At 35.3% G+C, this 27526-nt stretch overlaps 1 protein-coding gene across 2 annotated transcripts in view; it reads left to right on the top strand.

Moving 5' to 3' along the window:
* Positions 1-27526, top strand: part of PAX5 (paired box 5) — a 261003-nt gene that overhangs the window by 130227 nt on the left and 103250 nt on the right. For both annotated transcript variants that reach the window (XM_081318426.1, XM_081318427.1), the window contains exon 7: positions 21182-21311. In XM_081318426.1, the coding sequence (XP_081174552.1) occupies positions 21182-21311 (130 nt within the window). The remainder of the gene's footprint in view (positions 1-21181; positions 21312-27526) is intronic.

Genomic DNA, 27526 nt, shown 5'->3' with positions numbered 1-27526 from the left:
GAACATTTCACTATTATCTCAGGTACTCAGGTACTCATAAAGTGGTTAGATCCATAGTCTTATATCTAATTGAACAGCCAACGCTGTTTAAGATTGCACATTTAATTTCTACAACTTCCATGCACACATACTATGCATACGTACCACAAGGATATTTAGCTAGGACTCCAAACATTCATTTAGTAACATAATCAGGGAAGGTTGAAGTCCCAAGTATATTAACTAGAAGCCTATCAAATTTAGGTCTATCTAAGGAAACAGAGCTTGGCTTGTGAAAATTAATATTCATATATCTATTTTTAAGTGGCATAAGACCTTCTTTTGTCATATTCATTGCTATTGTTTTGCAGAAAAGATTAACAAGGCCAGTTTTAAAGAACAATTAAACTGAATTCTGAGCAAACTTTTAAAGAAAGATATATATGTTTGTGCGTGTGTTTGTGTATGCCTAGACGTGAGGGTCCATAGGAGAAAGAAACCTGGAAAGAGTGCAAGAGAGTATGTAATTTATGGATCTGTGTCCTACCACATCTCTTTAAAATTACAGTGCCCATTTTCTACCGAAATAATTTCTACAAAGAGTGGCTCCTATTACAGCAAGAGGAGCGTGGACATTGTGATTTATTATTATTTATGGTTCCTGGGGCCTTGTTTATGCACGATGGGTTAGGTGCACAGGATAGAAATGCCATTATGCAAATGACATTGAATGTCCTTACCAAGCCTAAATAATTTTTGTGTTGGACGATTAAACCTCATCTGTTATTGATATGGGCTGCAGTCAGGCTATTAAAGAGTCCCAACAGTACTTACTCCCAGTAATGGGAAAATTGAGAGGAAGAAGCTAAACAATTGCCTCAAGTGTGCTGTGATTGTCTAGTAGGAGTGGAACATAACAAACCTCCTGAATGAAAATCGTGTTCCCTACTTAGGGATAAATAAAGAAGGGAGAACATGCCATAAATTAGACTTCGTGATTTGAATTGGCGCACTGGAGAATGTGTGCACGTTCAATTTGTTTATGTAAACATTTTTGGGGGAGAGTGGGAGCAGGCTGTGATTGAAAATGCCAGTAGCTACAGCTGGGCAGCAGATAGTGGCTGTGTTTCACCCTCTTTTTTTCCTGCCTTTCTCTGCTCTGGAGGAATGGGCAAAGGGAAGGCGGGTGGGAGGACTGAGTAGTGAGTGACCCAATCTCAGTCTGCAAACAAGGGAGCTACATCGTCATCGCTCCTTTCTTTTTTGACACAGCTGCGTGGTCACATTTTGATCAGTGTTGATAGCTTATGAATTCCAAAATTGACAAAATTTACAGAAAAATGAGGATAATCCATCTTCCTTAGCAGCCTGTCAGGAGCTGGCTATACTTCATAATCCTCAATTACAGATGCTATTTTCAGACATTTACATGCAGATATTAGAAGAAAATGAAAATGAGAAACAAAGAGAGAATGGAAATGCAGCTATTTATATATGTATAAAGGAAAAACAACAGGTAAATTCTAGGCATTTAGACTGGACGTCTCTTTATAAATGCTTCTGAGCTATGGTAGTAGAGGCACAGATTTTAGCAGGAAATGCAGGATAGTTTCCAGCATGCAAATAATAGAAGGTTTAGGTCAAAAACAGGTCAGTTATTCAGAGGTATCAGAGTAAAATGTGTTCATGGCAGGGTGCACTAAATAATTCCCACTCTTTAAAAGAAAATCTCCAGGGAGTGCCACGATTCTAATTGGATTTGGGTGCAAATGAAATACAGCTGCTAATTTTGTTTTAAAAAGAAATCTTTTACAGGAGAAAGATTTTAGGAGTACTTTGTTTTAGCAAAGTCAGAATTAACGGGAGATTATTTTAACTTCTATGCAGAACTCCTGCTGTTTTAAAAGCCAATTGACCAGTGTTATGTAAAACAAAGGGGTTTGGAACCCTGCCATAATTGGCTGTGTAAATAGGATTTACCCCCCCCCCAAAAAAAAAATTGTGTCATTGATAGCATGGAATTGAAAATGTGATGTAAATGATAGATAGATGAAGACAGGGGTGAGGGGAGGAGTCATTTTTGATAAATGGTCCATCAGATTCTTGCCAGTTCAGGTCTGGGGAATCAAAAGAGAGGTTCTGGTAATGAAATTTCAATTCCTATAAAATTTAAGACAGGGGAGCACCAATGCCATACAGCTGTACATGGCACAGGGTTTTTGCGAAGCTGGGGAGATTAATTAGAGCTGCTTTGGATTAAATCTGTGAACCATGTCAAATGTTACAATTTCTCCCCCTGTCTTTGTGGCCTGACAGCAGAGCTTTTGTGGAAATTCTGATTGCTAATATAATCTTTACATTTTCCTAGTGTATTTGGCCAATGTGAGAGCCCATGATTGCTTATGCAAGGAAACCCCCAGGTAATTCGCATGCCTTGTATAATGTAGTCACGATGGTGTAGAGGTTAAAAAAGTTTTTAATCTGGGTATTTAGAAAACATTTTGACTGAAGGCCTTAAAAAGTGGACATATCTCTTAGCAGCCATAGTTCCCAAACAACTTTCTAGTAGGATTCACAGAAAAGAGAGTGGACATGAAAACTATTGCTGAGATATTTTACATATAATCACATTAATAGGGAGGGTGGAGAAATTTTAACGTTATTGAATCCCAAAATGAACTGCCCTGATCCACACTTTCCTGACTGGCATAGGCTGGAATTTAGTTATTTAATTGCTTTGCAGAATGAGATGGGCAGCATATTAAACAAACAAACAAACAGCCTTTCCACCTCCTGAATGTTCTAATGAAGTTCCTGGTTAAAATAACATTTAGAATTGTTTTAAACATATATTTTTAAGGAAAAAGAGGGAAAATACATTTATAAATATGAGTATGTGTATTTATGAAATATGCTTCTCCCCTATTTTGGGGAATTTTCTTCAGTTCCACATACTACAAGTTTTCTAGTATGAAAAGGGATCCTTCATCCTAATTTTTTGGGGGTGAAGGGGCTGGAGAAGAAAATGGGCTAGGGAATTTGTGTCACTTAGCATCACTTCCCATACCTGAATTTGTCTCTATTTTGAATAAGACACCCCCCCACCAAATAAAATTATGATTTGTATTATCTTGGTAGCAATATTTATTTCATTAGAATACAATTTTTCCTTTTGTTTTATAAACTTTAATGAAGAAATTAATTATGTGTAGTCCATCCAATAATGAATGTTTTGTGATGGATTCCATAACAATAACTTCAGCAGATGGAATATACATCACATGACTCAGCAAACAAGTAAATCACAAATGTATATAACTTCAGGCACAGCGTTGTCATATGTCCATGTTTTCAACAACTTGTACGTTCTTAATAGTACTTCACGGCAGATAGTCCCTTAGTTTTCCATGTTTAAATGGATGAGTCAGTGTTGGAAGCCTGGAGAAATAGTCAACTGCCCTTAATCTAGAGTATATTTTGAGTCATCCGAAGGAAAAATAATAATCCTAAAACTGAATTTATAAACAGTGGAGAATGCATTCCTAGGGAATCTAACCTCTTAACCTATCTAAGTCTCCAGGGTCAGATGTTCGTTTTAAATGAAAGCTTAGACTATATGTTGTTGAAAATAACATATACTGTAGTTATTCTGCTTCTGAGGCCAAAATCAAAATCAGTTTAGTGTAGATATAAGTTACTGGAAAATGACCTAATAAATTATAAGATGGAAATCTTCCTACTATTTATTTTCCCTATTTTCTGCTTCTACTGCAAATGTTGTGCCTCATTAGAGTAATAATCTTCATGTTAAAGACTCTGGAATGGGATTCCCCCAATATACAAACCACATTTGTCAGAACACTGCTAATGCACATGTGCATCCCAAAGCATTTTAGTCCAAAATTTATTGTCCTAAAGTATAGAGGGCAGTGTATTTTTTACAAATATGAATACCTACATGCAAAAATTTAGGTGCCTCTGATCAAACTCTGTTTCTGTGAATCTGTAAGTGAATTGAAGTTGACACAATCTCTGCATGATACAGAGATAAGCATGATACCTCTCTGCAAATTTAAATGAATGCTTACTATTTGTAGATAATTGTGACGATGGACAGTGAATATGCAGAGGTTTAGACAGAAACCCTTTTATTCTTTATAATATTTCCTGTAGCCTGGAAAAATCTTTCTATTCTTGTTTTTCGGGATTCAGTTTCCCCCACTCTTCCTTGTAGAGTTTTTCTTGCTCAGAAACATTGGCACATCTCCTTGCTTGCAATGTATATTTGAAAACTCCTACAGATTTTTCAATAATATCCAAAACTGCAAACTTGGAAAAGTTCCTAGTTTCCAATTTTTTTTATCCTTTTCCTGTAGGTTCCTTATGGTTGCTTTGGAGACATATATTTTTCAGCTTCAGTTTTTTCACTGACTATGGAACATTAACTTCTAGGAAATGTTGGTATTTAATCGAATCTATTTTTTTTCTTTCACCCATACAATATATCTAGAGACACTTGCTGCCACGCAAGCTAAAACATAGTAGAGCCATCCCCATGTTTAATAGCTAGCAAGAAGAGCTTTTCTTCAAATGTTTTACCCTTTAACTGCATGTTATGTTATTCAAGTTTGATTTCATCAGTCAGACCATTTGGTACCAAAGAAGTTCAAGGATTCCCCCCTCCCCCCTATACTTTAAACAATGGCTTTGTGAAATGGGGGGAGAAAAGATTTCCTTATGACTACCCTTCAAGGCAGATTACTGTTATATGAGGAGCACTAGCCTGCAGACCTACGGGCAAATGCTGTGGGGTTATAGTTAGCCAATCATTTTAGTAGATCCCTGCATACTGAATCGTGAGTTTGGTTTTGCAGATCTGACTAGTTCTAAAGCAGTTCAGGCAGAGATTTTCCTTGGTCCTTGATGGACACAATTCCATGCATCTCCCATTTCTTAACAGTATTTCTCACAGTTGAAATTGCTAGCTGTAAGTATTCAGACATTATTTAATAGCCTTTGCCTGTTTTGTAAGAGCAAATTATTTTCATTGTTGATGTTAAGACAGTTGCTTAGAGGAGCCCACCACTTAGTTGAAAGGAACAGAAGAAGAGTCACAACATAGGTGGTTATAAGAATTAAGAGCATTAGTTTACCTGTGGAATTGTCTTCACCTGGCAAATTATTGGCCTAACAAAACAATAATCTTTTGAGGCCTTTTAACAACTTCAGAATGAAAAAAAGCATTATAGTACTGAATCAATGACAGAGTTCCAAACCTACAATTTGACCATGAGCTCCAAAACATTTGTTTTTCACTGAATGTAAAACAGCTAGCCTGTGTAGGCCTAAGATTAAGAAACAAATAGGAATAATAATAATTCATAAGATAATGTCATAAGCATTCCCCAGAATTGCTGATTGGTGTTACTGCTGATTTTCTCTCTGGGCCTCTTTAGATGTACCCCCATCTTCATCTGAGAAAGAAGCATTGAACATACAGCACCAGTCTGTGCAAATAAGTCTTTGTTTGGATGATAGTACATAACAAACCCAGATATGCATATTAATTTGCTCTTCAAACTGGAAGGTGCATGTGTATCTTATAGATGGTTGACTAGCTGTTGCTTAAAATCTTTTATAATCAGCTTCTCACAATTTTCCAAACTTCAGAACTGGGTTCAAAATATAAGACTACAGTTCTTTTATTTAGAAATGGCTTGTAATAAAAAAACAACAACCAGTAAATAGAGATGCCACTGTTTAAATAAAAATTGCTAGGAAGGTACTTGAGAGTTAATGGGATAACTTTATGAAAAATTAAATTTTAAATAGACCAGCATTCTTACAGTAATGTGGTGTGGCTGAAAAAGTCAGGGGGAAACAACCTTTCAGCAATACCACACTGAAAAAGTGTGATATTGCTGGAAGGTTCTGTCTCCTGACTTCCTCAACTGAGTATTAGTATTTCTCTGCAGTAGGCTTATACATTTCAGTGTGTGTACCAGAACAGGAGAAGCCTTCTAATCTAGCCTAGGTTTTCAGTAGGTTTTATTGTGCTTCACATAATAAGGGTTTCATATTTACCTAGTGTTTTATTTTTCTAAATCATGAAGTACTTACAAGTAATATTTCAGTAACCCTTGTAGCTACTATTTATGATAAGCTATATTATTTTTCCCATATTGTAGTTGAACTGGAAAGACATTCCCTTTCTTTTTTTTCCCTCCCATTGCCTTTAATAATTAAAAAAAAACCAAAAGTCAGATGCAAAGACAATGTTTAATGCCTGTTAGGTATGTTAGCAAATGAGGAATAATGCAAGGATAATACACTTAAATATGTAATTCAGTTTTCCTTTCCTTTCCTTGCCCTTATGTCCTTTTCTTTCTTTTTGCTTTAATGGACATAATGCACGCATTTATATTTTTGCATTTTTTCATTTCTTTTTTGTCTCTACTTTAAGAGCAATAAAGAATATATGACTCAATTATAAATGAATATGGGTTCAATTGATTCAGTGTCTGTAGTTATGATTCACTGTTGGATAACTTCAGTTCATGCTGTGTTGGTATATGCAAGTTAAAATGTGCTTACTTTTTGTTTTGTTTTTAGGTTGATTTATGCTTGGTGCTTACATCTCTGTGCTTTCTTTGCTTGTATGCTTAAAACTGGCAGAATCCTGTACATTTATTATTAAACACTGAGAGCAAAACAACAATAAGTAATTAGATTATCTGATATGATGGACTTCAGTTCTCACAATATGAACCTGATTATTGGAAACATCAGACATTTATTCACATATGCATTCATTTATGAGCCTTCTATGTCACTTCAATCACAAAAGACTTTAAGCCAGTTTTTCTCAATCTTAGACACTTTAAGATGTGTGAACTTCAATTCCCAGAATTCCCCAACCAGCTGATTAGGGAATTCTGGGATTTAAAGTCTATTGCTGAAATTGAGAAACACTGCTCTGTTAGACAATGGGGCCCCAGTACTTATAAAAGTACCAGATTGTTTTATTTAAGAGAAAAGAATGATATCACTGGATGTGGAAGGTTGAGAACACTTTGTTCAGTATTAGGAAAGTGGGAGATAATTGTATTTTTCCCAGAGTTTACCATTTTAGCTAAGTTCCCTACATCTATTAATCATCTGAATCAGTGGAGCTTAATGGTGAGTTCTAGTGAGTGTCTCGAGTGATGAAATAAATAACTTTTTTAAAAAACTTCTATTTGCATCTTGTTGCCACAATCTATAGAAACCTGATTATGTGAAGGTGGCTGAACAGAAGAGAGCTTATTAAGCAGCAGAGCATATTTCCGATCAACCTTCTGAATCCAAACTATTGTGGAAATATTGTAGTCTACCAAAGAATGCACCGGTCAACTCACTTCTCTACAGGGAGTTGACTTACCTCCTATTTTTGCTGCTTGTTTTACAGTAGATACAAAGATTTAGTAATCCAGCACCTGGTAGGCCCCCATACCTGACTAGTGGATTGTACCTTTGTAAATCACATGATTTGTAAACTGCCCCACCAGTTGATAAAGGTACAAGTCTGAGTTATAACCCTGAGTCAGATCCCTTGTGTGTTTAGCACACTTACAATAGTGTTAATGGCTGGCAGTGGCTCTCAGGCATCTTAGTTTGCTCTTGAGGTGTTTGCTAACTTTCCTACATGAAATCTGGGGGAGTAACAGATCAGGGCTGAATCCAAAGAGTATTTTGTTACCTAATTATACCTTCAATATCTCATTTATTCATACTATTATCCCCTACTTTATCAATATTTGGACTTTTTTTTTAAAACTTGTACATTGGGCCTGCATTAACTGAGCTTCACTAGGCCAAATAGCAGCCCATTAATCAAGTATGGTGGTCTACCAAAGACTTGGTAAACTGCTTGTTTTCTTTGTTGCCTACTTGTGTGATTAAGCTCCTGGCAAATCACAATTCATGGCTGATGCTGATCAACATTGTTGATTTTCATGGTTTACCAGTTCTTCAGGCTATTGTATTTGAATGAGATTCATGTCACAAGGCCTAGATATCTTTAGAGCAGGGGTGTCAAACTGCTGGCCCATGGGCAGGCTGCATCATAGCAAAACCGCGCCCACCCCATCGCCGGCAATGGAAAAAAAGGCATGATATGTCGCGACACGTCATGTGACGTTGCGAGTTTGACACCCCTGCTTTAGAGAGCCAAGTATGTATATCACAGCTGCACTTCTGCCTCAGATCATTGGGCAACACTTAACTACATGTCAATTTCCTGCTATCATGTAGATTTAATTAGCAGGAATTGCAGAAAAAAGAGTGCTTCCAATAATAGAATTTAAAAGTAATTTTTAAAGTTCTCTGCACTCTTAAAATAGCAAATAAACTATTCTCCTGATATTTCTGTTTTTTTTCTCCTTCATGCTATGGCAGTGGTGCTCCATGCTGATGAGACAATACTTGGTGCAACCCCAGGCAATCATTTTTCAGGTAATTTCTTAGGATATCAAATACCTGACTCATACTTTTTCAGGTATGAAACAGGTCAGTTTCCCCAATTATAGAGGGGGTTCTTTGGTTGTAGAGTAGACTGGATCTTAGTATAATTCCGCTCATGGCTATATCAGACCTTATTGCCGGCAGAAAAATAACATCGTCAAGATGCTGCGTATATTTAAGGAATTAGGACAATAATATGAATCGGGCACTAGTGTCAGGTATGCAGAACTTTTGAATGCAGCCTGCCAAGTGCTGAGCAGTCTCTGTTTTTGCAATGTCTACCCTAAACTGGTAATATGCAAAACATAACTTGCATATTTTAAACAATGTGTTTTCTGCACAGTTGGTATGCAATATGCAGAATTCACCATTACCATTAACAGCAATACTGTAATATGCCTTCTGTTTCTGTAGCTCTCTATAGTAATGCTCACTGTTTTTATTTGCAAGCAAACTTCCTACTTTTACAGTAAAGTTACCCCCTAAATTTTATATGCCGGGAATATTGTAAAAATGGAAACCTTTTTGAGGAAGAGTGATGAAGTTTAAAGAGGAATTGGGATATTTTCATAATTTTAAACTCTAAAAAATAATAAACAGATTTGTTTTTAAAAGCCTCAAATGTTTCAAAATATAGAAGTTACAATTGCTGAAATATGTCATGTTGTAAGGCACAGGGGTCAAACTCGCCGCGTCTCGTGACGTGTAGTGATGTATCATGACTTTTTTCGCACTGCCGGAGCTGTGGTGGGCATGATGCAACCTATCTGTGGGCCGGCAGTTTGACACCCCTGATGCAAGGGTAAACGGATTAAAAAATAAAAATACATGCTGACAATTTTCAGTTGAAAAAACAAGTCATATTTTAATTTGATGTGTGGCTTGATTCTACAGAAGTGCATGCTGATAAACAATAATCTGTCTGTATTATTTCCCTATGGTATACAGTTTTGTAGGATTGTGAGGTATGAAAAATAATGGAAAATTTTAAAATAAATTGTAGTTTTCCCCCCAACTTATTATAATACATGGGGCAATTACAGGATAAATGGAACTACATATATGATTTTTATTTGATTAAGGCCATTAACTATTATAGAATGAAGAAAATGATCTTATCAATTAGGGTGGGTGAACATTTTATTCTTTCTGAAATTTCCGACAATTTGAATTTGGATTTTGGGAGACAGCTCTGAAAACCTTTCTTTTTCCTGAAATAGTATCAAGAAATAACTCAGGGATCTTCTGCCTTTGTACATTGGGAACTGTTGCACAAATCTCCTTCATTAACTCAGACTAACTTAAAGAAACGGGTAAATAGATCAGAGATAAAAAACAAGGATTGGTGCAATGACTATTGACAAAAGCTTTCCTTTTCCTATTTGCTTGCCTGGTAACCATCTCCAAAGCTTATTATATCAGGAAATAGAAAGAGCCTGGTGGTTGGCGATTAAACAGTTGCAATTGTTGCAGCCAGATAGGGGGAAGATGGCTGTAGCTGGGGTGAAGGTATCATTGAAAAACGGACAGAGGTGAAGCTGGAAATGGAGACGAGAGATAAAATAAAACTGACTGTAAACCCATTTGGGAAAGAATATAGTGAGCATTGACCTCAATTCTTTGCATTAATGGAAGAATACAATAGTTGCTAAACACGTGTTGCAACGGTTTGTATATTTTGATAAAATTCCATTGAACTGTCTCGTTCAGATGTAGTATGTGGATAATATTGTGGTGATTTGGTATTATCCAGCATCTGACATTAATGTGAATGAGGACCTAGATGGCTTTAAAAAAATATTATTGGAATTATAGTTTAAAATTCAACATTAGAATATCAATAACAGTTACGTACGACAGCTGATCATGTTTAGAGACAGCCTAAGTCTAATGCTGAGATTAAATAAGAGGTGATTTTTTCCCCATGGCTAATATTAGAAAAAGATTGCTGGACTAAATGGATTAGGCCTCATCCAGCAACTCAAGTTTTATTGGGCTGCACAGGAAAAAAAGTATTTTGGAAACTGCTTTGATCCTCCAAATACCAGTCTACACATTTCAGTTCTCTTCAGGCAAGGCCCATTTTGTTTCTAACCCAAGACAGTATCTTATTTTAGCTTTTAGCTTTAAATGATTTTCCATTTAATTACTATGGTCATTTCCCCACCTCTGACTTCTATTGTATTCCAGGAATGTCCCACCATTGTTGTGTCCAATTCAGACCTAGGAGGACAGGCTTTATATCATTTCAGTATTTGCTTGGTGATGCTGTTGTAATCAAGGTGTTGTGTAGACCTAGTGAGAAAGCTACTTATATGACAGCTCCTGCTACTGTCAAAATACTTGGAAAGGTATTTAGATACCTTCCTAAGTGAAGTAAATATTTTAAATGAACCAAAATGAAATAAACTGGTCATGAACCTTTGGAATTTGGGTATTGGAGGAACTGTCAAAGCCTTGGCAAGGATTTTCAGAGCAATTTCTTTCTTATCTGAAACTGAAGCTGATACCATTGTGGCTTTGTACTGACTCAAAGTAATCTAGGAACCTATTTTTTTCTATTGCTTGTGCAGAAATGCATTACATTGATTGTTGTTTTAATAGCATTATTGGATATTAATAACATAACATGATTGGATATTCTGCCATGAAGCAGAATCAAGAGATACAATTCCATCGAGTCTACCATTTAACAGGTGATAAATGTTCAGTAAAATATCCCCTGCCCTGCACCCCATGTCCATGAAAACATACATCTGCAAGAAGGCTAATCAAAAATCCTTCTGACAGCCTGTTTTTATATTTTCTTCTCCATGGAATGAAGGGTTTTATTTTTATATTAATGCATGCAATCCCCCTTTTGCAGTAAATTCCACAAAACGCAACAGGATTTCCTATTGAGTAGACATGCATAGGACTGTAGCATACTAAAGGCAGTACAGTACAATTATGTTCCATATTTCTTGGTATTGAACACTGAAGAAATTTAAGGACCTTTAAAAAGTTCTAATTAAGGACAAGCAAAATAACTAAAATGTAATAAAAACAATAACATACAAAATGGTGTGTGATCAATTGGTCTCTTTTGTTGCAAATAAACATAAAAAATGAAAATGTATATCAGTTTGGAGAATTTGATGCTTTGGGTTTCTGTGGGTTAATAGAATCTGATACACAGGACTTCAAATACCACTTGTGAATTTTTTTAAACAACACAGCAAAGCAAGTGAAACAGGTATCTACCTTTGATTTGAATCAACATTCCTTTGCAAGTGTTAGATATGTATATTATGTCTCTGTTCCTTCCACCTGCTTGACTGATACACTGAGGAGAAAGACCTGAGGCTAGAATTATTTTCAACTGGGAAAGCATTGCTCAATAAAGTATTATTTACTATTCATTTAAGGCTTCCTGCTTCTGGCAAAGTCTACCTTGTCATGTGTGTCAGCTAAATGTAGATGTTGCTATTTCTACATTCTATTCCTTCTTCCTACTTAGAAATAAGAGGCTAATTATACAGTCTCTCTCTCTCTCTCTCTCTCTCTCTCTCTCTCTCTCTCTCTCTCTCTCTCTCTCTCTCTCTCTCTCTCTCTCTCTCTCTCTCTCTCTCTCTCTCTCTCTCTCTCTCTCTCTCTCTCTCTCTCTCTCTCTCTCTCTCTCTTGTGATCTTCTCCAAACTGCTCTATTTTACAAGGCTATAAGTTCCCCTCAAACTAACACATCTTCAGCTAAAACTGCTTGGTTGATTTTGGTCTGCCATCATCTTTGTTCTTACCTAAAACCAGCAGTCTTCAACAGGCAAGGGTGTTTAGAATCTATTATGGTTTCCTATATACCTTGTATCTTTACCTCTCCTCCTTCTCAGAGTTTTCCAGATGACTCCAGTCTGCCAGGTCAATAGCAACTACTCCTCTTTCCTAGGTGGAAATATTGCCTATGAGAAAAAGGCATTATCTTGTTTACACTCAGAATTCTACTGTCAACAAAAAGAACAAAATGTCTGTGGATGGCTTTATGACTAGAATACAAAGGAGACATTGGGTTATAGGAGGCTGTTACATGGAACAAATTTAGGTTACATAGCTAAATACTGTATTTAACAAGCCAATATTTATTAGCATGCATCCCATTAATTTCACTGGGACTTGAGCACAATTTTCTTTGGTTAGGTTTACTGTGATAAAGTCTAGGCTCAGAATCACAGCTTGACAAAAACATTCTCACACAGGAATGAATGTTCATGGAACATTTTAAACCATAAACCATGGTTTGTAGAATATAGTAGCTAGGTTCATACACCACATTAAGCTGAAAACAAACTAAGTTTAGCTTATTTTACAAAAGTGTAGCTTTAAAAAAAGTTGGAGGCAAGATGTTCCTTCTCATTGCTTTTGCCCAGTAATCACACTGATCAAGCATGTTTTACCATTCAGCGCCACAAAACTTTATAAAAATCATTTGAGTAGAGTTGGTAGAAAGAAAGAAGAAATATGTGTGCGCATCAAAGTAAGTGATTTTTTTTCCTATTATACTACCTTCAGTTCTTTGAAAAGTAATTACATTTTGACAAAGTTAGTTGAAAACAGATCTAATAACAGCTTGAAATTTCTGCATGGAGGAGAATTGAGGAAGAAGTGAAATAGATTTGCAGACAAGAACTGTAGAGAAATGTCAGTTCAAGCTTTGCTGAGGATGGCTGAAAGGTAGAACAGAAAACATTATTGTTGGACATTATCTTCTTGATGAACAATAAAGATGGCTGTTATTCTATAATGATCTCTCTTTGTAGAACCCAGACCAGGGCTTTCTTTCTCATAGAACCCTCAGAATGGAGTTCCGGCACCTTTTTTGGATGGAACCTTGTAGGATAGGCAAGGCGGGTTGTATGACATGTGTGAGTTTCAGCACCTTTTTCTTTTACAAAAAAAGCACTGACCCAGACTGTTATGATCAACATTTCCAGACTCCTAAATCTTTTTTTGGCCATGCCATTTTAGTCATTCCAACAATGCAAGTTATTTTTTTTTGTCAACACTAACAAGGATTGTGCCTAAAACCAAAGCTGTTTATGTGATGCTTCTGAATGCTAACAACGGCATGCCCATCTGTGTTTCCTTTTTCCACTACTCTACTTTTTCCCCCCAGTCCTGTATTGTCTTTTCTCAAATACTTTGCAGGTTTTAAAGCACTGTAATTATACCATGCTATGAAAGCATGTACTGAGCCAAAGTCTATCTCTTTTTGCTGCCACATGAGGGCATATAATCTTCAGAATGGAAGCGGAGACGGCAAAAATAGTTTCATAAAGTAGTTTTTCCGGAAGAATAGAAAAAAAAAGGGCTGGCAATGGGTTATGCAAAAAGGCAACACTGCTACACTGAAGGAAAGCTTTCCTGAGCAGATTCACATATGAAGTTGGAGAATGAAGTACAGGGAATTAGAATGGACATTATATTAATGGGACTAAGCAGTCATAGTATAGGACATGTAGGTAAATGTAAAGTAGGTACAGTTGTTTGTGTGTATATATGGTGTTTCATGGCAGTTTACGCAAGGCAATTTTGGCATTAGTTTCCTGCCTTCGTGCATCTTCTCAGAACCGACAAGCAAGTACTATATTCTTTTTGATAAAGCAGGAGTGACAATTGCTCGAGAAATTTAACTGGTCTGTTTTCCAAGATATTTTGCAAGTATCTGTCCTAAGATCAATACAGGTAGAAGTACCTTTCAAATCTGCTTCTTTTAATCTGGTTGGATATGCTTGGGCATCTGAGGAATTCCTGAGGGAATGATTTCAGAGGTTGGTGATGTGGATTCCTATCCATTACCCCTTTGGGTCAATATTTGCCTATTCCTGATCTTTAATATTCTTTAATATTCAAGTAAGTATTTTGCTTATCTGAACATACAGAAAATGACTGGGAAAGTCATTTGGGATTATACATTTTAATATCTTCAGTCTGTAGAGGACAGCCAATTCTCCCTTCCTTTTTGCTTACATTCCAAACCATTGCTTAGTATCAAAAATTCGTTAAATATATGCTACAGAGTAATGCTGATTCCAGATAGGATAGAGGCAGTGGTGGGATCCAAATATGTGAACAACCGGTTATCTGTGTGGATGCCACTTCCAGAAGTCCATTCTGGGCCTGGGCAACAAAAAATTAGCTATTGGTTCTGCCGAACTGGTGCAAACTGGCTGAATCACTGGATAGAGGTGATATAAAGCTGACCTACAACTTCTAATTCAATCTATGATGAATAGCATAGCATTTCCTTTAAAAAAGTAGGTTCATAATTTATGGATTGCCAGTCTGGTGCTCTTCAAATGTATTGGAAATATATGTGGGCTAGGTAGTATGGGAGTCACACTTTGAAATCACCACATTGGAAAAAGCTGCATGTATTAAATGTGGGATTATCACTTTAGGATGATGAGGGGTTTGACACTGTCGTTCTACTATTTTTTTCCACCCCACCCAAACTTACTTAGGTTTAGAATATCTAAGGGCCAAGTAAAGGTAATATTAAATGAATCCTTGAATTTAAAATCTAAAAATGTATGTGAATATGTGAAATTACATACACATATTGTCCCATTTAGTCTGAAACATAGAGAATTATATTTACAGAATCTGGCAGTCAGGAATCCTAAGTAAGAAATAGACAAATCACACTGAGATTTAAAATGTAAAAATGTACTTCCCGTAGAACATTTTAAACTATCTTTGATGATTTAAGTTTTCTGAACATGGTTAATGTTTTGTATTGCATACCACTTTTATCTTTCCAGAGAAATAGTTTAAAAACGGAACAGGCATTTCTACTTGGAGGTATGCTTATACTTAATAGCAGGAAAAAAAGGAAACAGGGATCATTCTTAAATGGGATTTCCAATATTTTTCTTTGAATTTTGCAATATAGCATTTAAAAAATGCTATATATGTTCCAAAATAATAAAACAATTGATAAATGCAGTTTGTAACATGATCATTGTTCCTGACTTGGAGACATAGTTATATCGCTATGTCATATGATATAGAGAAAACATTGCCAACTTCTTCTGATATTTTGTGTGTGTGTGTGGGGGGGAAGGTGTCAGAACCTCCCCAGCTAAACTATTTGAGCCCTGGACCCCCTTGATTAATGTTACTGCTCCCCCTTGTGTCAGCTCTCCAGAAGAGCCTTTTAGGTGTTCCAAGCAATTTTTAAAAAAAGATTAGTTAGTTTTGTGTATCTTCTCTTTTGATCTTCAAATCAGTGCAGCATTTTGCTTGATTATATTGTCTTTATCATTCAGAGGAAATACTGAATGGTACGACTAAGTCTTACAGCCTTAGTCACACTGTGCAGTATTCCCTCTGAAGGATAAAGTCTGCATCATCATATTATTATTTTTTTATTATTATTTTAATCCCATTTATATCCCGCCCTTATCCGAAGACTCAGGGTGGCTTACAATTTAAAGCACAAATCAATGTGCTTAGCAATAGCCTTCATTCTATGTATCTGCCTGCTTATTAGGGCTTTCGGCCCCATCTCAAGCGGCATTATTACAAAGTCAGCTTATTGCCCCCAACAATCTGGGTCCTTATTTTACCTACCTCGGAAGGATGGAAGGCTGAGTCAACCTTGAGCCTGGTGGGACTCGAACCTGCACTAATTGCAGGCAGCTGGTGTTACTTAAGGAGGCATATTACTAGAAACCATACTATGAAAGTCTTGATTAAAAAAAGTCATTATGGGCAATAGAGGTAAATATTCATAGACTCACCTGGTGATGACCATGGTTTAAGAAAAATTGAAGTTTGGAAAATAGAAAGAGCAATTTCATAAATAGCAGGAATACATTAATGAAGTGAAATATAGAACAATGAGTATCTTGGATCTCTGTGCAATTAAGTGGAGAAGAATGGAGTGAGTCTGAATGAAGGTGAACTGATCTTAGAGAAGAGAGTTGATGAATTCCCAGAGGCAAATGAAGATGCAGGTTTAATTATGAGCGAAAGGGTTAAAATGTACGTTAGAAATATAAAATGGTGTCTTCTAAGTTGTGGGTGGATATAGAAGTAAAATTCCATACGTTGACAATAAGTTCAATGTAATGCTTCAATAAATAGTTAGATTGGAAGAACTGAGAGATGAGTTTCGGAAAAAAAAATTATGTAGCTTCTGAATGAATAAGAGGGAAGAAAAAGTTTAGTTAAGAAATGTGAAAGGATGGATAAGAATAGGAAATCAAAAAGTGTGATAGGATATGTATGAGAATGTTGACAGATGAGCATCTGTTTAAAAAGCCTTTTTATTCTGAATGCAGACTATAAGAATAAATCTATTCATATACTGTTTCATGTGGCAGAGGAATGAATATGCATCTAAATATATGATTCATTTCATTGTTTATTATGAAATATCGAGAAAAGCTTTGACTATAGGACAGATCAGTTTTGATCAAGTTTTGGGGAAAAAGGGAAGAATGAAAGAAATGTGCATGAAAGTTGAATTATTGTAAGAAGAGAAAATGCAAATACTTTATGAAAAAAATATTAGAAGATACTAACTTCTAATACTTCTGTTGAATTCCTAACAAAATGTTGGAAAGTATAAAGCAAATAAGGGAACACTGGAGCTCTTTGGAACAGACATGCTGTTGAGGTCACTGTGTAACATCAGATTATCACAGAATTTTCTGACTATTAATGGAGGAAAATATTTGTAGTGATATAAGAAGTATTTTGGTTAGGGCACATAAAGATGATGGCTGATTGCTGGCTGAGAAGCAGAATAATCTGCAAGGAATGTTAGACTGATGGTGCAAAGTGAAGTATGAATCTGAAAATTGATGTATCAAGTTAGGGGGAAAAGTGAAGCAATATGAGTTATATATAAATGACAAAAACTAGAGGAAGTAAATTTGTGTTTACATACCTCAGTAGAATGTTTACTAAAGATAGGAAAATGGATGGAGAAATTTTAAATTATGCCAGTGCTGGTGGAAGAAAGCTGGTGGCTAGATATCATCTGTTGGGAGAAATGAATTTTGAAAGAGTAAGCTTCTGCCCAATTGGTTCTGTGGAAATGAGACTTGGTTATGCCAGGCAAAACATACAAGCAATTTAAATGCAGCAAGAATTGGTAATGTAAGAACAGTGAGTGGCAAATCAGGAAGTGAGGGAATCAAGAATGTTTGGATGCTGGGTGAAATGTGAATTAAATGCAAAAAGTGAGTGTACCGATACACTAAGGTGATTTAGTCATACAGATAGAATGAATGAAGCTATCATTGCAAAACAGATATTTGATGGAAGATTGAATGGGCTCAAAGGAAGGAGAAGGGACGAAGAAACTAGAGGTTGAACAGAGTTGACAAAGTCTACAAAAATAAAGAGAGTTCAAGAACAAAGAACAAAGGCAGTGTACGAAGTGCTGTATGCGTGCAGTTGAAGGAAGGTTAGCTTGCCGGAATGGAAAGGTATGGAGAGATATAACAATGGTATTGGTGCAAACTAGTTTTAGCCATGTTTCCTCTTGTTTTGTTTTTTTCTTATTTCAACCTTTACATTCTTTCTCACTCCTTTTCTGTGCATTGCATAAACTTGCTTACTCCAGAAAGAAATAGCATGATGGGCAGGTAAGCATGTGTACCTTGTCGTGCTAGGAGAATTTTCTTTAAATTGTTAAAAATGCGTATACATTTCCATATCTGCCTCAGGGATACGTCTTTCTTCTCTGTAGCTCTCGACATATCAATTCTCTGTCCTTTATCTCCTTTATCTCCTAGAGAGCCAACGATCCATAATTTATCAACATTAACATTAACACTAGCATGATCATGATAGCAACATTATCCTGGGACACATGTATTTGCCTTCATTCACAATATAAATTGTATAAATTCATAATTTCTCTGAATAGACAGCCTTAAGCCCAACATACTCCTGTATTGAATCACTGTGAGAGACCTGTTCCAAATCTTTAGAAAAAGTAGACCAGCCTGGCTATTTCCATAAGCAAAAATGGGAGAGAAAAATTTTCTTCTCGGAACTGTTCTTTATACACTTGCTACCCCTCTTGTATTTCAAGTTGGATTTCAAGCTTTAATCTGACATCCCAATTTCTTATCGTGTCTTATATTGTTCTTTCTTTTCTGTATTTTGACACCTAAATCACTTAAAGTACTTTTACCATGTTCCAGTAATCTTTTATGCAATTTATTTTCCTGATGCCTGCTTTCCCCTGCCCTGCCTCTTATCAGTATATCCAGCAGCTTGCTTATGCCCAAGAGGCCCTGCCTCCATGATCTTTCCATATAACAGGTAGTCCTTGACTTATGACCACAATTAAGTCCAACCTTTCTGTTGCAAAGCAAGAGAATTATTGTGAATTTTGCCCAACCTTTCTTGCTATAGTTGTTAAGTGAATCACTGCAGTTATTAGTAATATAGTTAATCAGTGACTCTGGTTCCCCATTGACTTTACTTGTCAGAACCTCAGGGCAGTTCAACCGTCATAAATACACGTCAATTGCCAAGTGTCTGAATTTTGATCACACGACCATAGGGATGGTGCAGCTATCATAGGTGTGAAAAATGGCCATTTTTTCAGTGCTGTTGTAACTTTGAATGGTCACTAAATGAATGGTTGTAAGTTGAGGATTACTTGTATTGAAATAGCTGGATTGCAACAGGCTATTTTACACCAACAAACAGAAAAAAACCCTGAATATGTCCCCCATTGGGCTACAGCTGAATTTATAGTACAATGGAGAGCTGGAAGACAAACTGGTTGCCAAATTTTGATTTGGGAGACCTGACATGCCTTCAGTGAATAAGACAAAACAAAACAAAACAAAACAAAACAAAGCAAAGCAAAGAAACAAACAAAACATGTCCAAAATTGCCCACATTACCTGGAGTCAGGATTCACCTCAGTAATTGCAACAGAATTATATCCATTTACAAATAATATACAAAGCATGCATTCTTATTAACAAACAAATGGATAGGCTTGTTACCTTAATTTATTTTAAAACTACATTTCTGAAGAGAACAATCCTACAAATGCTAAGAGCATTTTGTTTTATGCTCTGTGGGTAGTAGGTGGTCATTAAAACAGTCTGGCCAAAGTATCAACTGCACATTGGTGGTTCCAATTTACCCCGAATAAAAAACTGAAGTGTTACAAATCATTAATGCATTTTTAAAGAAATTGCAATGAAAATAAAACACGGAATTATGAAAAAAGGGATTGTTCTAAAGCACTGGTGTCAAACTTGTGACGTGTTGTGACATATCGTGACTTTTTTTGCATTGCCGGAGCTGGGCTGGATGAGGTCTCTGCATGATGCAACCGGCCCGTGGGCCGGCAATTTGACACCCCTGTTCTACAGTATCTTTCCCCCTGGATAGAGTGGACATTTTGGGATGAAAGTCCAGAGATAATGCATTCCTGCTATATACCCCTAAGTAGATATATAGCACCATTTTTGTTTTAATGTCCCTATGAAATAAGGGAGTTTAATTTCCAAGGAAAAATGCAAGGGAATGCACATCTATGTCATTTTAAACCGAGACAGTTTATTGCAATGCTGCCTTGCACAGGAGGAGCTTGTTAGCTTTTTCTCTGAGCTATTTTATACTTATTTAAATATTTTATGCTGCTGTCCTGTATGAGAAGATAAAACAAAAATACAGCAGTGGCACATCCTTAAGGTCATTGCTTAAATATAGACATACCCAAAGCACAGCTAAAAAAATCAGACTGATATCTGCAACCAATAAATCACAAGGAACAACTATAACTATAGCCAAAGCAAACATAATTAATCCAACACAAACCATTAACCGAAAGGTCAGGTAAACAGGACAGTCTATGTATTGCTTGATAATTGTTACAGTCATGTATATAGTTGGCTTGATAATTTCTTTACTAGTTCTAATATTAATTTTCTACTTGGCAGTAGACTGCCACCTGTTCATTATTTGAAGGAAGGATTTCATATTTATCAATTTTTATATACTGGTGAGATGCAACCTGATTGCAAAATGCAATTTTATTTTAATGCATTATAATGGGGACGTATTCTAAGATTAAAGTGTTCATGTCTCACAATATTTTTCTTGTTTTGGGAACATGTTAAATGGAAATTCTGTAATGGATGGTCCAACAGAGGATGCATTGCAGTTAAACACTATTTTTTTAAAAAAACACAAAATTCTGCTAGTGCATTATGAAGCAAAGCAAACAATATTATTGTCATGCTCAATTATTCATGGTTTTTACAGAAAGAAATTATCGGTATCTTCAGGCTTCTGGGAGTGTTGCAGAGTTTCCCATGCTTTCCTCCCAATAATTGGATGTATTTTTTGAGATTACCTTGTGATTCACATTAGGAAGTGCTGGTGATTTGTCCACCAAATAATCTGAGAAACTATTTTTTTTTTGGTTAACACAATAACTGAAGCTTGCAGGATTCATGTCGGCACAATATCTCATCATAGTTTTAAACTGTTTTATTTCACGCCGCATCTGAACAGTAAAAATCAATTTCAGGTATAAAATCACTATTATCACCGTTATCATCCCACCAAGGCCATCACTGCCAATATAGGAATGAAGTACTTAGCTTGGTTTTATCATATATTAGAATTTAATATATGGAAAATGTTACTCAATTATCTCATTTTTCTTTGAACTCAGTCAACAGAATATTCAGCCATGACATCACTAGCTGGTGGATTAGACGATATGAAGGCCAATTTAACAAGCCCTACATCAACAGATATAGGTGCCAGTGTCCCAGGACCACAATCATATCCTATTGTGACAGGTAAGATAACTAGATACTTTAAAAAGAATGTATGTCACAAGTCGCACTTGTGATGATATACTGTTTATGGTTTGCGATATAAATATGAATTTAAGAAATGCTAGTTTTTTTAAAAAAATAAAATGAAACCTGAAGGTATTCAGAGATGCCAGTAGCTTGTATTCCATATAGATGTTCTGTTTATTATTTCTATAAATAATTGCTTTGTATTTGTGAGAAACACCTTAGTAACAAAAATAACTTTGTTATTGCAAGAGAGATGAACAATTAATGCTTTAGAGCAGTGGCGTAGCGTGGGTTGTCAGCACCCGGGGCAAGGCAAGTAATTTGCGCCCCCTAACCCATGGATTTTAGCACTCGAGTCTCTTCCACTAGATTAGTTAAAGAAACCCTTACCCCCTAAGCACATGTATTGTTTGTTATGAAAATACTGATGTAATTAAAGTAAAATGCATCTAATGCACCCCTCCCAGATGTTGCGCCCGGTGCGGCCGGCGCCCCCTGCACCCCCCACGCTACGCCACTGCTTTAGAGACCATGTGCAGTCCACAAAGCTTATCAGGGCATCAGAAATTATACCTTTACATTTTTAAAGCACCTTGTTAAGAAGCAAAGTTCTCCAAAAGCCTAGCAACACCAAATTGAAGTACTGACTTCTTTGTGGTTTGACCCACCAGAAAATAATGAAAGAAACATGTCCCTATCTGTGAAAAAAAAATCTATCTGAATGGGAAAGGCGGAAGGGACCAAACAGATATCTTTGGCTAAAGGAAAGCCCTACTGTTCTTGGTAACTCCTTACTGCCATTTTTTTTGTGTGGAATGGTGACTGTATTGCTATATTCTTTCTTTCTTGAGCAGCAATGGAGTTGTGGTATGAAGACTTTACTGGTCTGTTTGAACAGAGGCTGTCTGAAGCTTTATTACATCCTTACCCTCTTGAATGAGGGAAGAGTGAGGCTAGCTCCTCTGGAGCCATTGCTTGAAGACTTTCCAGGCAAATTAAATTACAAATTCCCAGGGAGCTGCATGAACTTAGTGGTTGCAGTACTGGGGGAAGAACCATGGGAATATGTCCTTGCCTGTCTATAGAGATCATTTTGCTGCCTGGAAGACAGCATGTGAATTGATTGAGTCCAGTTTTCCACCCCCGTCTTTGCTGAACAGGAATGATCTTTTCCTGTAGGTTCCTATTTTAGTACACTGAATGGCTTGCTATAGAAATTCTTTGCATGAACTAATTTTGTTCAGTGGGTATAACGGTCTCATGCCATCTGTATCCTCCTTGTTCAAGAGAAACAAACAAATACCCCACAATTTTCTTCACTGTACCTATTCTATTTAATCCACTACGCAGGAAGGGGAAGATTATTTATCAATACAGCAAATGTTACTGATTTTTTTTTTTGTTTAATGGATTTTTAAGTTGTTTTGATAGCTATTTACTCTAATTTGCAGTAGCACTTTTAGCTTCTACTGTTTGTATTTTTACTTTTTAATTATTTATTTTTAATTATTTATTTTTTATTATTTTATATTGTTCGTAGAACACTGGACATTTATTTTGTAAATAAAGTATTTCATGTCTCTTAATATAATAAAAAGATACAAAAACCAAAAATACTGAAATATAAAAAACAAAAAGGAAAAATACATAGATAATATCAATCAATAATATATATTAGATTATGAATTTAAAAATAAAATGAATTGAATTTCTAAGAAAAAAATTATACCTTGACTATACAGAAAATAATTGGTAGGTTTTCCTCTAATTGATATGAAATCAATTGACAGAAAATAAATGGGATATAAATGGGATTAAAATAAAAATAAAATAAACACAGATCAGCAACCTGAGATTTAAGATCTAGTTTAGCAGAGTCATTCCAGTAAAGAATGCAGTGATTTTAACTACAGCCCACTGGAAATTTAGATTCTTCATACATCATTAAGTTCCAAATATCTGATATATAGTTCAACATTACACTAACTTCTTTATATCTTATTTCTTCTTCTCAGTGTTGCATTGAGAAAATGAATTACATTAAACCAAAATGGAACTTTGATGGGATAGGCTCAAAATATGAAATTAAAAACCTTTCCACTATTTAAAATTTCAAATTTTCAACATTTTAATGTTGGCATCCAGTCTTTACTAAATATCTTAAATGTTTAGTACATTTCAAATATATATTTCTGGTTTAATGAAAACTGTTTGAAGATCAAGAGGCATGCAGACACACAGACAGACAAACATAATAAACTAACACAGTCGATTTACCTAAAGTATTAAAACTCACTTTTCTTTCATTGTTAGAATAATCCTGTCAATTAAAATAGCTTTAGAATCTTCAATAATAATATAATTTAATGATTAATTAAAAATTTAATATTATTAGGTTAATAAATACTAATAATGTAATAATGATGACCAATCATAATATTTAGGAGTTTCAGATGCTTGTAGTGCATTCAATTAATCAGTTAATCAAAAACATTTTAATTGGATATATTTCCATTCATCAGTTTTTAAGTTCTTCCTTGAAATGCTTTATAAGATTGTTAGAGAGTAAGTTTAGCTAAGTTATCAATATCATGTCTTGGCTACACCCCTCAATCCCAGATTGTTCTAGTTGTCAATTACGAGATTAGAAATAAAATCTTTCTTCTCAATATATTCCAAATATATCTTGCAGTCTTTAATGGGAAATATTTCCTTTCATAGATAGAGATACAGAATAAAAATAGCTCCAAACCCCTGCCAAGATAGCAAGGAAAACAAACAGTAATAAAGATGTGTCCATGAAGGTTTTAGAAAAAAAATAACCTCAGATAGATATGAAAATATGTATCAGTGATAAAGCACTAAATCTGAAAATCAAAACTCCCTTCACTATAAGAAAGTTATTTTGATAAAACTGGTGAAACTGTCAGTCTGATATAAAGTTTTCAACTGTTTAAAATGCCTAAACAATTTAATATCCACATACCTCTAAAAATAGATATTCATTTAATCATACTTTATTCTTTCCCATTAAAGCATTTAATCATTTGTTAACATCAATAATAATTTGAGGTAAACATTTTGAAATACATACCTTTACTGACCTGGAGATCTTTCTAGAAACAATAATTCCAAGATTCTTAAAAAAAATACAAACTTTAAATGAGGTCCCAATTTTTATATCTTTCAATAGGTACATTAGATTCTATTGGACATATAATAGAATTATTCCACTTAATTGAATACCTTGATAACTTACCAAAATATACTACATCCATCAATTTTGATAGAGAAGTTTAATATTTTTTTTAAAAAAGTATAACAGCATCTAAAAACAATTTATGTTTACCCACCAACTGTCTTATTGCCCAAGATACCCTTCAGCTTTTGAATCAAACAAGTCAGAAGTTCCAAATTTAAATTAAATGTAAAAGGAGACAGCAGACATTCTTGACTGATTCCACAAAACATTCCAGTGAGTGAACAAATAATTTCACTTGTATTAACTCTGGCTAATGGAGCTCAACTAATTAAAAGGTATTTTTCCAATTCAAATATTCAGGCTTGCAGCTGATATAAATATATAACTTACATGATATCAGAGCGGAACAAAATTTACCTCTGTCTTTTCCTTCAGCCTCTCACCCAATTTGTACAATATTCTACTCAACATGAGCAATGAAGATTTTACTTGCTTTTATGTCATACACCTGGATCTGAAGTAGAAAATAAAGAAGATTTAATTAGCCAGGTTTATGCAGGTTATTTCACTGCATGACAAATGATGACCATGGGGGTGAATGTGGGGGGAAGGGAACAGAATTTCTATCTAAGTCTGATAATGAGCTAGAAATAGGTCTGTCTACAGGGTTGGAGATATAGTCCTTAGCTTGCATTTGTTGTGATCCAAATGAGGTTATAGTTAAAAAAATATTGAGTTGTTGAAATCCTTTTGTGGTAAAAAGGGTTGAATTTAAATATATAGAAGTGGAGACTAGTGGTAACTGTACGGATTGCAGACAAGTGGATCTGTGACACATTAGCGTTAGGTCAGAATTAATTGAGAAGAATTGAACAGAAGGTTTAAATCTTCATAAACTTTCATGGTTCATAAATAGTGTGAATACATAAGAATAAGAATAAAAGTATCCTGATATACATAAAAGGACCCAGACGTGTACAGTATATCCAAATAAAATGTAGTAATTCATTTATGTAACACAAGAACTAACCAACTCTGTTCTTCATACCACTGTTTTCTTTCAATCCCATTTTTTTATTCTTTGACAATAGCTTTTGCTTTTCAGTGATATTGTTTGTGTACTTTATACACAATTTGTTGTGTATTTTATCACTATTTGTTCATCAGGTTTTGCTCCAATGTTCTTTAATAACTGGATGAAACTTACAGTATATCAGAACAGAGCAAGCAGAGTAGCACTGAAGCTAACATATTATTTCACCTTGATCAACTTTACCTGAAAGCAAGTCATTTCCATTAAATCATCAACATTATCTAAGCACACAATCCACCTAATTGGTGCTCTGTACTGCAACAGATTTTGCCCTGGAGCAACATTATACCAGCCTTCCAGGAGAGAAATAAAGAAGTTTGCTATCAAGAGGTTTCCACTCATATACTGGTTTATTTCTTTATGAAGATTAGGGCAAATACAGAGAAACAGGAGGGGTTTTTTTGTGTGAAAATGGTTTTCCTTTCTATTGTTGCACTTCTGGTTCTTTGTCCCAATCAATCAAAAAATTCTATTGCTTTCAGAGGTTTCTGGAGGGGGCACATTCAACCTAAATTGGATTATTATTATTATATTATAATTCACTAAGGCATGCTATGGTGTTGGTGAAGACCCTGGCAAGGTTTAACTTCATCGCTTGTTTGCAATAAATCAACAGTTAGTTTCAGCATTATAGCTGCCTAGGCTACTACAGTTAGAGGCAGCTGGATGGTCCAAAGCTGTTATTTCCAGTGCCTTTTAGTTTGGGACAAACTAGCTAGGCAGACAAGAGAAGTAAACATGTGAAATATTAAATGTTACGGCCAATAATTGGAAGAAAGAAACCATGAAACCAAATAGACCAAAGGAGGATAGCAGGAATTGTAGGAGAAAGATGAATGTGTTTGATAAAAAATATTTTACGAAAGTCTTCTAATAAAGTGGTACCTTGGTACCCAACTGCTTTGAAACTCATCAAATGTAATAATCAACACATTTTGATGCAAAAATGTTGTCCCGGTACTCATTGTTTGTTTAATTTTCAACGCACAGCCTAGAATGTGTTGGAGTTGGCTGCCATGTGACTCACTACATTATTCCTTATGGGAAAAAATTGTTTGGTGCTGATTATTTTTTGGTATGTATCGTGCCTCTTGGAATCAATTAACGATGAGTACTGAGGTACCACTCTATGTATATGTATCATGTTCAGCAGTGCTTAATAAAGCAATATGGTGTAAAGTTAATAGGTCTCTGTCCTGAGGTTTCTAATCTGAGGATACCAAAGATCACAAGATCAATTTACAGTCCTTGTACTAGATGATTCCATGCTTGCACACTTGATTTATATAATATATTATATTATAATGTATAATATATTATAATCTGGAAAGCAAAAACAAGATTAATATTTTGACAGTTGAAATGGTTTTCACATATGATATAGTAAGCTATTTTACTAAATATTTATAGTCACCTACTAAGCATTTAATTAGCTTCTAGTATGGTGTCCCTGAGTGGCTTAGACTATGCATATCTTGTTCTAAACTTAAAATCTTAAAATGATGCTTGAAAGCTTTGGTACATCATCATCATCATCATCATCATCATCGTTGTTGTTGTTGTTATTACTATTTAGGGGGCCATTAGAGTGATATTTAAGGTTTCTTGAGGACATCTTTCTTTTCCCCTGAACCCTTTCTGTGCTGCTGTTTAGGACTGAATGCCTCAGAACCAAGATTGTCCAGGAGTCCTTAATCTAAAGTTTAATTCATTGCAGGAAGAACTATAGATTTTGAAAAAAAAGGCTTATGGGACATAACTTTTTAAATGTTCATTAGGATGCTATAAGTCAAAGAGACACAACTTAATGTCATTTAGAGGTTTTGGGCCACGTCTTTTGTAAACCTCAAAAGACTCTGTGGTCTTTATTAGGGTTTATAGTCCAAAATATCTGGAATGCACTGAATTGTTCAC

The sequence above is a fragment of the Vipera berus genome (assembly GCF_964194415.1).
Source record: "Vipera berus genome assembly, chromosome: 2".
Taxonomy (NCBI): Eukaryota; Metazoa; Chordata; class Lepidosauria; order Squamata; family Viperidae; genus Vipera; species Vipera berus.
The sequence above is the reverse complement of the archived record's forward strand: the minus strand, read 5'-3'. Positions and strand labels throughout refer to the sequence as shown.